This window comes from Chenopodium quinoa, unplaced genomic scaffold (assembly GCF_001683475.1).
Source record: "Chenopodium quinoa cultivar QQ74 unplaced genomic scaffold, ASM168347v1, whole genome shotgun sequence".
Classification (NCBI taxonomy): Eukaryota; Viridiplantae; Streptophyta; class Magnoliopsida; order Caryophyllales; family Amaranthaceae; genus Chenopodium; species Chenopodium quinoa.
In genome coordinates, this window is record NW_018743732.1 from 275538 (window position 1) to 292537 (window position 17000).

Genomic DNA, 17000 nt, shown 5'->3' on the forward strand with positions numbered 1-17000 from the left:
ACCTTATTGATTTGAAAAAAACCAACAAAAAATGGTGGGAAAGAGGGGAAAACGAGTAAAGTTGACCCAATAAAAAAAAGGAGGCTTAATTATTTGTATAATTTTCCGTAAGACAGGGCCAAATTCAGAAAGTGTGACAGAGGTTTTTACAAAAAGGAAAGCTGATTAACCGCAGAACCCTCTCTCTCTCTCTCCTCTCTCTTTCCTCTGAGAATTGATTGAAGAAGAGCTTCACTTTCTATCTCCAATTTGAATGACAAATGCTTCTTCAATCACTCCTTTCCAACTGATTTTGGAAATTATTTCAGGTTCTTTTTCTATTTTTATTATCATTTTTTCCGCACTTTTCTCTTCTTTTTGTTATCATTATACTCTTATTCTTGTCATTATAATTACAATTATTAGATTTTTTGTTTCTTTCCTTTTGGATTTTTTTTTTTTAATATATACATAATCCCAAAAATACCCAACATTTTTATGTTTCTTCTGGATTTAATTTCGCAATTTCAGGTTTTGTTTCACATTTTGAGAATCACCCTCTAGATTTTAGGGCGGTTGTAAGACAATGTTCTATATTTTAGGAAGAAGGTTTTTAAATTTTGGGTAGTTTGTTCCAATTTTGATAGGGAAATTTACCAATTTTTTCATAAATTTCTGATATTTATAGTCTTTGTAATTGCACTACTCTTAATTTTCTCATTTATATACAAAAGTTCTTGTCTTTAACTTTTTTTTTTTGGGATGAACAATTGAACATACCCTGTTTATTTACCAGATTTTTCTGGGATCGGGAATTTTAGAGAATTATGAACAAAAAAATAAAAATATTATACTTGTATTAATTATGGCCTTATGGGGTAGTTGTCATTGACATATTCTAGGAAACCATCGCATTTCACTGGGTTGACTACGCACGTTCTTTTCTTGATTGAGCTTTCTTATTTTATATATTAATTTATACTTTCGGTTTTTTTTTAATATTAAAGAGAGATTATACATTAAGATAGAATTAGATTAAATTAGTTTAATTGTTGATTATCGAGTAATTTGAACACTAATTGTGGACTGACACGGTCATTAGCTACTGGTTGGAGGCCACGCATGACACATGTAGTTGCACAAACGCCAGCGGCTGGCGACGTTACTTGGTTTAATTGGACCTCTTCTATATACGTGTTCTATCTTATCATTGTTATATGTATAATTTAATGTCGTTAATCGTTATTTTTATTATTCGGTTTACTCTCTCCGTCCTTGTTTAGTTGTCGCATTACTCCATTAGTATTGGATTACACTATTGATTTCGGGCAGAGGAAGGGTGATGGAAAGGGGTAGTAGGGGGATGTTGTATAATGAGGGAATTCTAATGATAATCTATGGCAGAAATTTCCTTTGAATTCATGTACCAGTACTTTAGTAGAGAGTCTAGAGACCTCGGATAGCCGGATGGCGGATGGAAATAACATTTGTGCCATTGTAAAAGGAAGTTGATGTTTGTAAGAAGCTTGATTTTACACATGCACCAAACATTGAGATGTTAGAGGGTTGGCAACAAAGAGAATCATAAGAAAATTGAAGAAATAAATGGGTGTTGTACATTCACCAATGAGTTAGAGCAAGTTATACGCGTGCAGCAACCATTTACAGCAAGTTATTAGGTGATATGATTATAATTGAGGGAGACAAGGGGTCTAACTGTGTTTAATAGCAACTCTTGGTTGTACCTAATAGGCTCTTCTAATTATCATGTTCTTAAGTATGCAAGTGAGAGTCGTGAGACTAATATTTCCTGCCAAATATAGGGGGGTTTGGGTAGTAAAAGACATTTGTTTGGTTTACAAATGTTTTGGCGGTATCTTTCCATGTAGAAAACAAATAATGAATATGTGTGCTCGATTATTCCCTGTTTATTAGCAACAAAATAGACACAATTTATCATGAGTATATATTATCTTTTTAGTTTATATGCTCTTAATTGCTTAAATGTTAGAATTTTGAGTTGAAGTTTGTGAAACCTTGATCTCATTGGCCTTTTGTTTTTAACAAGAAATTTGACTCACTGTCACAAGCTCATGTCTAGAGCACCATAGCTAAATGAATTAATTTAAATAACTGAATTCTTAACTTTTCTTAACTAGTGAGGGTGTCTAGGGGTTTTGATTTTAGTTTCTGTTTGCCAGATTTTGGTTTAGTTGTTTGTAGCCCTGCTCTTTGTTAGTGATATTGTATATTATTGCTTTGTGCTGCAAATTTTTTACTGTAATTCTCTTTGATAATGATGCTTTTGTGAGTGCAAATCACTTCAGGTTATGAGAATTGTATTTGCAACAATATGCACATGTGGGAATATTTTTCAAAAATACCTTTGAGAAGCTAATGATATATATTACAAACTACTTAGTATTCTATTACTAATTAATGATAGCGTAAGGGGCTCACTAAAGATTGATAACATGAAAGGAACTGATGTTTGTTTGTGTTATGAGAGATGCAGCTATATTCTTTTCTTTCTTACTCCCTCTCTTTCTGTGTTAAGTTAAGTGTTATGTTAAGTTGTTGAAATGTTTATCTGCTATTAAATCTGTTTGCAGGTTAAATTCTCAATAGCACATTTCCCCTTTATTGGATCTTGTTCTCTCTAGGATAGCAAGTTGAAAGAAATGGCTACTTCATCGGTAAGAAGTTATACTTTCTCTGTTTTTTATTTGGATTTGCTATGTGTCAAAATAACAGGGTTCTATCTTACCTAATTGTGAAGGTCCTTTTCTTTGCTTTCTTTTCTTGTAAAACTCTTTGATGTACACCATTAGGTTTATCTTTTCTGCCTTTGCTACTGTATTACTCATCTTCAATCACTTAGTAATTTACTATTATGGGAATCTACGACATAATTATTATCTTTTATGGTAGCGTGGTAATTCAACTATTGTTTTCATCCTATGCTCTACCTTAGTGTTTCATGATACTAGAAAGTGAAACACAGTATTTATGAGAGGACCCTTCAAGATATCTAATATCTGGCCAATAAGAATTTTTTTTAAAAAAGGACCAAGAGTATATTTTACTCTTCAGTGTAGATTTTTCATGACAGCTCCACCCAATTCTCATGTGACTAGTCATGATATTGATTTGTTAATGATCTTAGGTATCTTCAAAGAGTCCTTTTAAAGGATCAGATTCAAGAAAATCAAGTTCTTGGTGGTGGGAAAGTCATGTTGGAAGGAACACAAAATGGCTTGCTGAAAATTTAGAGGGTAAGTAACTTATGCACTTGGCTTTAAGCATTTTCTTTTATCACACATTTCTTCCATCTAGTTAGCTACTAGCTGATTTACCACACAATATATAGTCATTGGCATTTTAGAATCTAATTTCCTTGTGGTATAAAGTTATGCCTCAGCATATAATGCTCTGACAGTATTTTAGTAACATTGTGGAAGGCCAAGCAGCCCCATTCCCAAGACTGATTTCTAGGAGAAATGCTAAGGAAGGGCTTAGTTTGCACTTTGCAGTCAAGCACCACTTCGAACCTTCCCTACCATGAGATTTGGGATAATGATTTTGAGCCATCATCCTCATGTTTTTATTTTTTCATATTTTTTTGCTTTCCTGAAAACAGTCATGGGAAACATTTTAGGTGGATACTGTTATGTAATCTATTTGGATGGCCGGATTGCAAACTTGCAATTGACTACTACATTTAAATATTTGTGCTAACTTGGCTGCTTTTGCTTTTGTTTTTGAAAGACTTATAGCATCTTAATGCTTTTGAGTCGCTTTCTATATACTTTTAGACTTTTTTATGTCAATTCATAATTATGTAACCTCAAAGGTATTGCATTTTCAATGGCATGCTTCTTGTATATATAGATGAATTTACTAAAATTGATCGATGTCTTATTGTATTGTGTTAAGTGAATTATCTAAACAATATGCCAATGGTGTAGAAGATTCCAATTTTATTTTCTGCAGATGAGTGCATTTGCAACTCAGTACATGGTGAGAACCAAACAGTTTTAGTCTTGAGATAGTTGTAATGCTGACTTGAATCCTTTTCTGCAGAGATGGAGCAACATTACAAACGTATGCAAAAGTTGATTGAAGGGGATGGAGACTCGTTAGCAAAGAAGGCTGACATGTATTATCAGAAGAGGCCTGAATTACTATCTCATGTAGAAGAGTTCTACCGGATGTACAAGTCACTTGCTGAGCGTTATGAACATTTGACTGGAGAAGTGCGGAAGAACATTCCGACTGACCTACAATCTCAGGGGTCCATTGGATCAGATGCCAGTGCTGATGTGACTTCTATATGGTCCCCTCAGGATCAAAAGTTTATTCATCGGAAATCTGGTCCTCGAGCTGCTGGCTTTGACTTTTTTCTTGGTCCTAAGAAAAGTAGCAACGATCGATCTGCAAAAGGAGATGAAACACCTTCAGTGTCAGACTCTGAGACAGAATTTTCAGAATCTGATGTGTCCTCTTTATACAGCTATACTGGAATATCAGTGAACACTGGTGAAGAGGAGGTGCAGTCAAGGCCTTTGGAATCAGAAACTGAGAGTTGTGATGTGGATAAGATGCAGGTGCAGCAGCATGAGAGTCGTAATGGATCCTTGAGGAAAATCAGTAGTGGCAATTTTGATGATGTGCATTCTAAGATTGCAGATTATGAAGACGAGTTGAAAATGGCAAGGCTTAAAATCTACCAATCAGAAGAAGAAATTGCTAACTTGAAAATAGAACTCCTGAAATTCACCAGCAATTCGCTAAATGAGTATCCTGGGTTGGAAAATAGTGTTTCCACTGAAAAGTTTGATCAGGAAATGGGTGAAAGTAATGTGCTAGAAGTAGATGTTTCTCAACCTGAACAAAAGATCCGGACACTATCTGAAGAGTTGAGAATCACAAAGGGGAGACTTCAAGCTTTAGACAAAGAGATGGCACATTTAAGAAAAGAGAACAAGGATTCTTCTGACAACATACGGAAAATGCAGGATCTGCTTAAAATGGCTCAGAAGGAAGCTGCTACATGGAAAGCGAAGATTGAATCTGAGAAACGACAGGCAGCCAAGTTGCAAGAAAGGATTGCAAGGTACAAAACTAGTTTAACAGATCGAGAAAATGAGGTCCGGGATTTGAAAGAAGTGATCTCTGATGCTAATCGTAAGTATCAGCTCCATGCTGAAATAACTAGATTGACTGACGAAAAGACTCGCTTGGAAGAGAAGCTTAGGGAATGGGAAATGAATTGTCATTCTCTGGAAACCCAGCATGGGGCACTGGAGAAAAAATTAAATGATGAAATTGAACACCTGAAAGCGGATATTACTGATAAGACACATAGACTAGAAATGCTGGAAAGTGACCTTGATGCATACAAGCTAAAATATGAAAATCTATCAAGTGAAAAAGATGAGCTCAGCACTGAACTGAATGCAAGAAATGACCTAATTGCTGAAATGGAAAAGCGTCTGCAACAGCTGGTTGCTGAAAAGGACGAAACAAGTATAGTGGTGCAGGAGTTAAATTCAAAAGTTGAGGAACTGCGAGAAGAGATTGAGAGACAGAAAGCCTCGATGTTGGAAACCGCTGAAGGAAAAAGAGAGGCAATCAGGCAGCTATGTTTCTCCCTTGAGCATTACAGAAATAATTACCAGCACCTTCGACAAACTTTCACTGGGTTCAAGCAGCTTCATGCTTTTGCATCTTAATATTTTTTGCTTTCCTGGATAGAGAGATGTGAAGACCTCATTTTTCCTGAGGGTTTGCATATAGATCTATAAGATGGATTTCCATTTCTTCATTGATTTTTGTACATATATCATCAAGGAATCGGTTTTGGTTTTCTTCTTGTTCCTTTCTTGTTGGGTTTGAAGAATCAGAACTTGCCATGAGCATGCTCACTTGTTAGGTTAGTCATGGCCGGCGTGCTGACCGTCCTCTTGATGGAACTCAGTTTAGCGATGGACACTTAAGGAAAAACAGCAGCTTTTACTCATTTAACTATATAAGGTTGGTGATTCTTTGTCACTGGTATATTTCGGATGTTTAATACAAAGTAGTTCGTATTTAACTTTTTGGACAGACCTTGAATTAAACTTGTTTCATCTTACAGGATGTTTCCACCCTTTGTACTCTGAATATCTGAGAGGTGAAGTGGAGCTGTGCAGGTCCATACCCACCGATGGAGGCTGTAGAACTGGTCTCGTTCGTTTGGAGCCTCGGCTATATAATTTGACAATAACCTTATTGCTGCGCATTGAACATCAACACTGTATAATTTCATCTACTTTCTTTGGTTTGCTCTTGTTTTTAAACAGAGGTACTTTGTTGTATGAGATTGATGTACCTTGCATTGTAAAAAAAAAAAAATGTTTATGAACGTTGACATAACATGAATAGAAATGGTTCGCGCATGGTGCCCTGCCGTGCATCTTCCCTATCTGGTGTGTTAATGTGTGGAAGTGTACATGAACATTGCATGGGAAGCCTTAGCTTCTTTCTTTTCTTTTCGTTTTTTTCTTTTTTTTTTTTTTTGATAAATGTGGAGAAGGCTCATCTGAGTTGGAACCTAGCACAAAGGGTCACAAGAAACCGGCCTGGATTAGTGGGCATGGTCCTTTATGAGGAGGAAGAACCCCTTATGGGATTTGTCCCGAATTAATCCTACAACCTTAAGGTTGCGTGGTGCATGGAAAGCCGTAGCTTGACGAGCTCACGTTTTACGTTGGTGGGAAATTGTGTGGCTTAGAAATTTGACCGTAAATCATACCATAACCCGTATGTATTATGTTGCCTGTTTATTTCGCACGAAGTAAACATAGTTTAAAATGGCCATTGAAGATTATTAGTACCTACTTCCAAACACCGTCAAAGAGGCTAAGACATGTCAAGTATTCCTCATACAAAGTCATTTTGATACAACCACCTAGTAGTGCGCACGTGATGGCTCGCTGACGAAGCTTAAACTTGATTAGCTGATGTTTTGATGACGTCATTCTTTTAATGAATTTAGTACCAACTGCCAAGTACGAGTACGAGCTTGTTTAGTTCACTTTATTTTTGCTTATCTGATTTGATCTGATCTGGTATGATTCGATCTGATTGTCGAATTCGATCAAATTTTGACCTTAAGTGTATGATAATTTATAAAGAAAAAATATATTAAGTGGGGTCTTGTTAGATTCGTAATAATATGTATTTTATTAATATGTAGTTTTTATAATTTTTTTATTATGAAATTAAAGATATTTAGTAATAAAAAAATTACACAGAAAATGATAATATGATCTGAACTTATTTTTTCTGATCTGAACTTATGTTTTCCGAAATAAGTAAAAATAAGTTGATCTAAACAAGGCCTACGTCGTTTTAAATTACACTTTCTAAGTTTATGTGTTAAGTTTTTTGGCTTTTTTTTTTAATAGGCAAGATACTTCCCTTTATTAAGTGCCTGTTTTTTTTTAAATGAGTGTCAAAATTAAATGTATATCTCTGTTTTTATTTTATGTATAATTATCTACATACCTCCCACTTTATATCTGTTAATATGCTAAACTTTCCTACATACCCTTCAAAGTTGGTGCCTAGTGCTTAGATGTACTAATTGCATAACCAACTAAATAAATTAAATGCATTTTCATTATGTCTCCACTGGAAAGCAAAATATAGTACTCTTTGTAATTATTCTCGATCATTGTTGTCAGGATCGAGATCCTACTTTGGATCGGAAAAGGGTGATAGGATCGGATTACATGTGATTCTGGGTAAAATTGATATTAAAACCAATAATTTTGAAATAATTAACCATGTTTAAGACAATACAACCCAAAAAAAAACTTAAAATATTAAATAATCTAAAAATCTAGTAGGATCGTACAATCTTACATGATCCTACGTGATCCTATCCGATCCTACAACGATCCTACCAAATTTGGGTTAAAATTCCTCACAATTTAGTTGATTTGCAAGATTGGGTAGGATCGATGGGATCGCATGATCCTACCAATCTTATACAATCCTACCCGATCTTACTACGAACCCACCTCAATTGCGATTTTGCTAATGATCCGCATCGTTTGGTAAAAATTGGATCGTAGGATCATACGATCCGAATCGCGATTCTAATTACTATGTTCTCAATGTACTTCACACATAATTTTATACTTACTTCATTTACATTAAAACCCGTAACATATGAAAACAGACACTTAATAAAGGGCCCAAGGGAGTATGTTTTTATGTTTAAGTAATACTTCGCATATCCCTAAAAAAAAGTAATACTTCGTATATCAATATTCATCTACATTATTATTATTTTTCCAAATTTGGACTCCTTCATAAGGAATACTATTCAATTAGTAGCCCTTACCTTTTTGGTTTTTGGCACTTGATAAGGTCATGTGGCATCTAAGGTCATGTAACAAGTTAGACTTAAGAAAATACTAGTATAAACAAGATTTTTCTCCTTTTAATAATGAATTTAAATTCGGGATAGAGAGAGTATATTCAATATTTTCAAAGTTGGGAATTGGGAGCTTTAAAGGGGAATCATTCATCATACTTAAAGTATGAATTGTAAAAGAATGCGATGGCTTAAGTTGACTAGTGAACTTTGGGTTAGCACGGTGGTAGGAGAAAAGGTACACTCATTAAACTATTGAAAATATGATTTAGTGGGACTGCATACACTATATTGGCTTTATAACATAACCTAAGATTATCATGTAAATTTTGTCAAAAAAAGATTATCATGAAAATAAAAATGTGTTCCAAAAAAATAATAATAAAATAAAAAAAAAATAAAGAAATGTGTTTGGATCTCTTTCCAATTCTTCATGCATGTCACTATTAACGGTGGTAGGTAAGATTAAAGAAACCAAAAAATAAATCTCACTAAAACTTTTCCTATGTCTTTTGTCTATGCTTATTTTATACCCATTATTGTCGTTTTCAATTAAGAAACTTGAAGTTTTTGATAATGAGTTAGGTTTGAATTTCTTATTAATTATGTGTTTATTACTCCGTACTATTGTGTCTTTTAAAAGATACTCCGTAATAATGTTTTTTTTTCCCTTTCATTTTTATCGTTTAACTAGTCAATCCCTATAAATCGAGCAAAATAGACACAAAATAGTATTTTTCATCTAAACAGACAAAATTGTTGTGTTCATCTTATAGGTAATAGAAGAGAACATAAACTCATAATATATATTGTTAAGTCGTACTAATATAAATGGTTACTTTCAAATAAAAAAGTAGGTTAAGGTTTATATCTAAGATTTTCAAATATAAAAAAACTACATTTGTGTTTGTGTCACTATTTTATACTTAAATTTGAGTTAGCTGAATGTACCTGAATAAGATATACGAAGTAAAATTTATCAATCATGATAGAATTCAGCTGCATATTACAAAGTACAAGATAAGATGGATGAATGACTCGACTAATGTGATGAATTAAACTAGTTTACCTTTACAAGTTATTAGAATATGACATAAAATTAAAGTCTAATATATATTAATAATGTTGTAAATTATCGGAGTACGGAATATATATTATAGTAGTCTATGAACAAATTGTCATGTGCATTGTAATAATACTCACTCACAAGTTGATCAATTGATAGGGTATCCATACTTAATTAGTTACTTGCTCACATTATCAATTTGGGAATGAAAAGAGTGAGGTGCACTACGTTGACCTATGAGGGTACAGACGTGTCACGTGGCCAACGTGGAGACGTGGAGTACATGTGAAGTGTGAATAAATAATTATCAGTTGCATTACAAAATACTTATCTAACATTAAAGTCAAGATTAAAACATAGTTTCCTAAGTACTACAAGTAGATTTGTGTCACAATAAGAAATAGGATAATGCGAGAATATTAATAAAATTATCATTATTAAAAAAAAAATAAAAATAAAAAAATTGTCATTAATTGCCCATTCTACCCAATAATGTGTGGTATCAACACAAAACAAATAATTACAAGAAAAATATAAATACAACTCTCCCAAATTATGCATTTCTTTAAGTTTTACTCCATAGAATTCTTCTTCTGGAATCTGGATCGTGCCAACAATTTGTCTCAATTTCAACGGTTTTAGAATGAAGACGTCACTTAACTACAAGAATTGGTAACCATTACAATTCAAATAAATTTTTTTTACCCAGTATGAAGATGTACATGAATCTTGTAATAGACCAAAAATTAAAAAAAATAAAAAAAATACATAGTAGTATTTTGTAAGAAAAAGAGGTAACATTAGAAAATTAAACCCGTTTCACAAAGTTATGAGTTAGCAATCTTACCATGTATGTGTCGTCAAGTAGGTATGTTATGCATAATTATAAATACCCCATTTAGTAAGGGTGTTGACATTTCTCCTTCTAATATTCTTTTTTAATTTCTATTATTCCTTATGATGCATTAGGAATTATCCTCGTGATAAGAGTTACGTTTCCTATATTTTATCTTTTTTCTTACCTTTAATAGAAATGCATAAATGTCTCAAATATCTTTTTAAACATCTATTATTGAATGTATACGTCCATTTTTCACAACACCATGTGCAGCGCACATAATTATCAAGGAGAAACAAACGAATTCATATAAGGAGGTTTTGTGGTAAAATTGTAGGTAATCAGTAGCGGATTCAAAAATTATACTATATCAGGTGGAGTTATAATCAATTTAATAGATATGTATGGGGCAAATTGTCAACTTTGCAAATCTATATATAAAAAAAAAAAATCCACTATTTCTTTTCATTCAAGTGACCCCATTTTGATGTATGTGGCTCTGCCGGTGACGAATCCAAAAATAATTCAATTGGGTCCAAAATCAGGTTTATGGATTTGTATGGAGCCAATTAGTCAATTTTGTTTGAAATTTTATTTTAAAAATGCAAATCTATGATAAAATATCAACTATTATGTCATAATAAAGTGGAGGATAAACAAGGGAGAGAAGCCCAAAAAAAAAAAAAACAAAACAAATAAAGGAGAGACAAGGGAGAAAAAGCCCAAAAATCCACTAATAGAGCCAAAAGTGTGGTTTCATTCTATAACCAATTGACAATAAAAGAAATAGCCCGCTTATGGTATAAATTGAAAACTCTTTGCTTTATTTTTTTGACTTGGGACAGATAATACTCACACTTGCACTTAAATAACAATCTCCTCTTAAGTGTGAGCCTATACATTCCCCCTAACAAAAATGCACCCAGACTCTACGAAGCCTATCTTGACACTCACATAGTCACAGATCAGCCCTGTCGACAAAAGGCCTAATGTAGACGGTGCCTAACAAATGGTGCGATCAAACCTAAATTATTGACATATATAGATTGTCAGGCAGATTGTTCTTTCAAAGAACTCAGATGATCTAATGACCTAACGAACCTGACATATACATTAATCCTAAACAAATATATAGTACTACAAAAAAACAGATTACAAAAATGTGGAAGCGAACAACTAATTTAAGCATTTAGTGTCGCGCGCGAATTTGACTCGCAAGCACAACTTCCAGAGTTGCGTAACAGTAGTACTACGAATGTTGTAACCCTGTCTGACCGAGCGACCTTGCCCGACTTGGTGCGCCAGCAAGGAGTCCGAAACTCCTTCTCAATGTACAACTAAGAAGCTTTCCTTGTTCGCCCATTTGTTAGGGCGAACTCACCATGTACGATACAATAGGACAATTTTTAAGAGACAGAGGCATGATTCATGCTATACTCGTATCAAATCACATAAAAATTTGTGACAGAAGAATTGAAATCAAAGTAAATAGAACCAAACCATCTGTTTCCATGCATGACATTTAATGAAGATCATCTACCATTTTTGGTATTTTCTCCTTGAACGAAAATTAAACAAACTCCATGGAAAAAAAAAATGAATAAAATAAATTCCTTTAAATTAATTTAGTGTTGAAAAAATAAGAGCCTTTTCTTAAGCTCACCAACCCGCTCACCTACTCCCGTCTCACTCTTCTGATTCACCACACAACCACGTCAATCCTCTCCTACCCATATAACTCACTCACTCAACTACAACTCTCACCGTTATTTTTTAACGCCGTTAAGTCAACTCAACTCAACTATGGTTCCTCTTCCTCTCTTTCCCGAACCTCCCACCCACCCACCCACCCACCCATCCCCACTTTCCCTTCTTCTCACGCGCCTTTTTTCTCTCACCTAACTAACCACCTTTTATTTATTTATTTTATCCTAAGTTTCATCATAATTAATTTTTTCCTAAAAATTGGTCCCACATAACATTAATCCTCTCTATAAATAACGTTCCACCTACTGAGCTCACATCTCAGTTTCAACCTCTTTCCATTTGTTTGTTCATTCCTCATTTAAAAGAAAAACTAAACTAACATTTTGGAGGGCCGGGGCAAAAAGAGAGGAGAGAAAGATGGATCTCCTTCTACTTCAGAAGGCATTGTATGCGATATTCTTCGCAATAATAGTAGCGATTGTGATCTCAAAGTTAAAAGGTAGGAAGTTCAAGCTTCCACCCGGCCCAATCCCAGTTCCCATATTCGGGAACTGGTTACAAGTCGGGGATGACTTGAACCACAAGAACCTCACCGGTCTAGCCAAGAAATTCGGCGACATTTTTCTATTAAGAATGGGTCAAAGAAATTTAGTCGTGGTTTCGTCCCCCGAATTAGCCAAAGATGTTCTCCACACCCAAGGTGTGGAATTCGGGTCACGAACCCGAAACGTCGTGTTTGACATCTTCACTGGGAAGGGTCAAGACATGGTGTTCACAGTATACGGCGAACACTGGAGAAAGATGAGGAGGATAATGACAGTACCCTTTTTTACAAACAAGGTTGTTCAGCAGTATAGGTTCGGGTGGGAGGCTGAGGCCGCGGCCGTAGTCGAGGATGTTAAGAAGAATCCTGAGGCTGCGAGCAATGGTATTGTTTTAAGGAAACGGCTACAACTTATGATGTACAATAATATGTACAGAATCATGTTTGATCGAAGATTCGAGAACGAGGACGATGCTTTGTTTAACAAGCTTAAGGCGTTGAATGGGGAGAGGAGTCGTTTGGCCCAAAGTTTTGAGTATAATTATGGTGATTTTATCCCAATTTTGAGACCTTTTCTTAGGGGTTATTTGAAGTTGTGTAAACAAGTTAAGGAAAAGAGGTTGCAGCTTTTTAAGGATTACTTTGTTGATGAACGAAAGTACGTTTTTCTCTTCTTTAATTGCTTTCTTTCATTTTTATTTTTATTATTATGACTGTTTGATTAGTGCTTGATATTGATTTTGTTTTGTGGGATTAAAATTGATTTTGTGCTTATTTCGATGGGACCAAATATTGCTGGTTGTTTAAATTTGACTTTTATTTTTATTTAGTTAGTCCACTCCTTTTTTGGTTTAATTGATTAACAGAGTGTTTTTGGTAGGCAAATCATCTTATAATTGGAAGCTAAACAAAGCTCGTTTTTTTTTTAGAATTTAATAGATCTTGAAATTCAGTTAGTGTATGTAGTTTTCGTACAAGTGTCTCTGACTGATAGCAGTAGACAAATATTACCGTCCTAGAATTTAACCTTTTAGTGACAGAGATGTTACATGTGGCCGAGTATATCTGATCTGTCTTCTGGATATTAGTACGAAAATTAGAATTTATAATTATATATTTACGTTAGTAATTTCAATGATTTGACATCATAGCTGATGAAACTTGGTGATCTTTTTTTCTTTTTTTCTTTTTTATTTTATTTTTATAAAAAATCATAAAAACCAAATATTTGTCAGACATTAACACAATTCCGACATTTTGTGTGTAAATTTGGGTTATAACGAACTTCTATTCTATCTCAAATCCCGCTGATGGTTGAGGCGTAATAATATGTTTTATATTTTATCACGCTCCTCCACACGAGAGCTTGTTAGGCTTGAAGTGTGGATGAAAGCAACATGGGCCCTCCACATACCTTGTGCGAAATATTCTACTTGAAAGTGGGGGTAAATGAGATTTGAATATGTGATCTTTGTGTTACGCTGGCTCTGATACCATGTTAAAGGATCAACTCAACCAATTAAGACTCAAAAATATGTTTTATATTCTATCAAAGTACGAGTAATATATTGGCAATCTAGCATTTTATTTTTATATAAAATTCAACATTAGCGTTAACATTAACATTAGTGCTACGCTACCATGTACTTATATACATCGTAATTTAAAACAAGTTAAATGACCCTACACTACGGAGTATATAGAATTACAGATGGATTAAAAATGAATGTTCGTGACTTTTAGTATTATAGTAAAACAAACTGCCTTAATTGAAGATGTGCATATGCTCACCTAATAATGAACAAGATTCTTCTCATAATGCCTACCCACATGATAAATCATATTCACTAGATTGTGATGACTAGGTAGAGGCGGCGGTACATGCGAGAAAATGTTTAGCTGTGCCAAAAAAAACAAATGAGTACCAGTCAGTATTCTAAGTAGCTAAACAACTTACGAAATTAACGTTAGTGTATAATGGAAATAGTTTTTTTCACAGAAATATTAATGTCGGCAGAAGTCTGAATATTCTTGTGATCATTTTCGTTTTACATGTGAATGACTTTCTTAGATGTGAAATTAAATGTTAACGTCTATGAATTACTATTGAATCATAATTTCTCTAGGACAAAAATTAACACCAATGATTAATTAAATAAACATTTATTGATATATTTCAGGAAACTAACAAGTACCAAGGCACAAAGCAACAATGACCTTAAATGTGCCATTGATCACATTCTGGAAGCACAAGAAAAGGGAGAAATCAATGAAGACAATGTCCTCTACATTGTTGAGAACATCAACGTTGCTGGTAAGTAGTGAACTTATAATCCTCGTGAAGGGTTTCCTAATTTTTATTTCCCCAAACCTCATTCGTGAATGAACATCAAAGTTATTTGGCACATGTAATACACACGCCTATTACTCGTACACATGACATATGTCGCACATGCATCTAAGGGGCCGGGGTGTGTAGAGGGAAGGCACTCAAGGCATCCCCCCCGGTTGCAAGTTAGAATGTTTTGGCAATAGTACGCTTATCATTGAGATCGTAGGAGCCCACAATAAGTTAAGCCTGGCATGGGTTGACAAAATCAACTATGTTGGGATTGGGTTGATTTGACCCAATTGCCCACGATTTGGTGGTGAATTTTTAGCTCACCTACTGGCTGCTACACATCCTCCAATCGTTATTGTGAATTATGATGCGGATACCTCAACTTTTTCCTTTTTGAGTTTGTAGTTGATCTATCCTATTCCACATCTTTTCATCTTTCCAAGAAATTGCGATAATATTAAAAATAGTGAATTGGTACTCCATCTGTTGCAATTTAATGATCCAAGTAAAATGGGATGGAGTTATTCATATTAACGGTACAAGTTGATTTTAACTTTTAACGAGTCTGAATAAGTGTTTTCTGTTTTACGAGGGTCTTATATAATACTTCATACTCTCTTAATTTGTTTTAAAACTCATGTCGCTTGTGATTTCCTAAAAAAATGTTCTCATTTATTATGGAGTACTGTTTTTATATTCTAAATTTCACCTTTTTTTTTTTTTTTAACCTTAATCAGTCTAATCTCCACCTTTTACAATTTTCTTTCTTTTCAAATTTGATTTTTTTTTTTCACTCTCTTACTTATTAATGATCATAGATCACGTTGCTGTTTATAAATAATACCAAGTAAAGTGTAACTATTAAAATAAAACAAGTGATTGTACCAAGTGTATATAAATTAAATAAAACAAGTGATCATACCAAGTCTACAATTCTTATGATTGTCTTTTTCGTATATTGGTGTACAATATTATGAATGATCTAGCGTGTAAAAGTAGACACCATTGTATGACTTACCAACTCCTATCACTAAAAAAATTAAGAATAGTGGAGCTACCAACCCCACTGAAAATGAAAGAGGTGGCTTTTAATAAATACTTTATTATAAATTTATAATATAATGTTCAATTGGTCATATTCATATATGTATGTTACTATGTTAGGGTGCAATTCTATATTGGTACAAGTTTGAATGTTACTAATTAAATTGAAATTTGAATTTGTGCAGCTATTGAGACAACATTGTGGTCAATTGAATGGGGAATAGCCGAGTTGGTGAACCACCCTGAGATCCAGAGGAAGCTAAGGGACGAGCTAGACACCGTATTAGGCAAGGGTAACCAAATTACCGAGCCAGACATGCACAAGTTGCCATACCTAAACGCCGTGATCAAGGAGACCCTAAGGCTACGTATGGCCATTCCCCTCCTCGTCCCCCACATGAACTTGCACGATGCCAGGCTTGGCAGCTATGACATTCCTGCTGAGAGCAAGATCCTAGTGAACGCGTGGTGGTTGGCTAACAACCCTGCCCACTGGAAGAACCCTGAGGAGTACAGGCCCGAGAGGTTCTTAGAGGAGGAGTCTAAGGTTGAGGCCAATGGAAACGACTTTAGGTTCCTTCCTTTTGGAGTTGGCCGTAGGAGTTGCCCTGGCATCATCCTTGCCCTCCCTATTCTCGGCATTACTATTGGTCGTTTGGTCCAAAACTTCGAGCTTTTGCCACCACCCGGTCAGTCTAAGCTTGACACCTCCGAGAAAGGTGGTCAATTCAGTCTGCACATCCTTAAGCACTCAACAATCGTACTTAAGCCAAGGAACTAAATATAACCAACTACTAGCAAAATAATCTTTTTGCTCTGATCTTTTTTTATCTCTGTACTTTCACAGCTGAATTCGACTTTCAATCTCAGAACGTTTCAATCTTTCTTCTTTGATTTTGGCACTCTTGTTTTGTTAATTAGTCCAAGTGCTGTTTTTATTTATTTTCATTTTGATTACAGAATGTGTAATGTTACAAGAACAAGAATTTTCAAGCATGAAAACATTATAGTTTATGCGATTGTATACCTTTCTATAGGACTCCTTAATTATAA

General features: G+C 34.4%; 2 protein-coding genes across 2 annotated transcripts; both read left to right on the forward strand.

Annotated features, from left to right (window-relative positions):
- Nucleotides 1-6445, forward strand: LOC110684641 (protein NETWORKED 4A-like). The gene is made up of 5 exons (XM_021861072.1): nt 1-308; nt 2592-2675; nt 3146-3254; nt 4063-6015; nt 6119-6445. Exons 2-4 carry the CDS (start codon nt 2661-2663, stop codon nt 5712-5714), a joined length of 1776 nt encoding a protein of 591 aa, XP_021716764.1. The 5' UTR covers nt 1-308; nt 2592-2660; the 3' UTR covers nt 5715-6015; nt 6119-6445.
- Nucleotides 6446-12320: 5875 nt separating this feature from the next.
- LOC110684642 (trans-cinnamate 4-monooxygenase) lies at nt 12321-17000 on the forward strand. The gene is made up of 3 exons (XM_021861074.1): nt 12321-13220; nt 14743-14876; nt 16133-17000. Exons 1-3 carry the CDS (start codon nt 12436-12438, stop codon nt 16726-16728), a joined length of 1515 nt encoding a protein of 504 aa, XP_021716766.1. The 5' UTR covers nt 12321-12435; the 3' UTR covers nt 16729-17000.

Coding starts and splice junctions, on each gene's coding strand:
- LOC110684641 (XM_021861072.1), top strand. Junction 3,255..4,062: donor GCTTGCTGAAAATTTAGAGG/GTAAGTAACTTA, acceptor CCTTTTCTGCAG/AGATGGAGCAACATTACAAA.
- LOC110684642 (XM_021861074.1), top strand. CDS start 12,436: ATGGATCTCCTTCTACTTCAGAAGGCATTGTATGCGATATTCTTCGCA. Junction 13,221..14,742: donor TACTTTGTTGATGAACGAAA/GTACGTTTTTCT, acceptor GATATATTTCAG/GAAACTAACAAGTACCAAGG. Junction 14,877..16,132: donor TGAGAACATCAACGTTGCTG/GTAAGTAGTGAA, acceptor GAATTTGTGCAG/CTATTGAGACAACATTGTGG.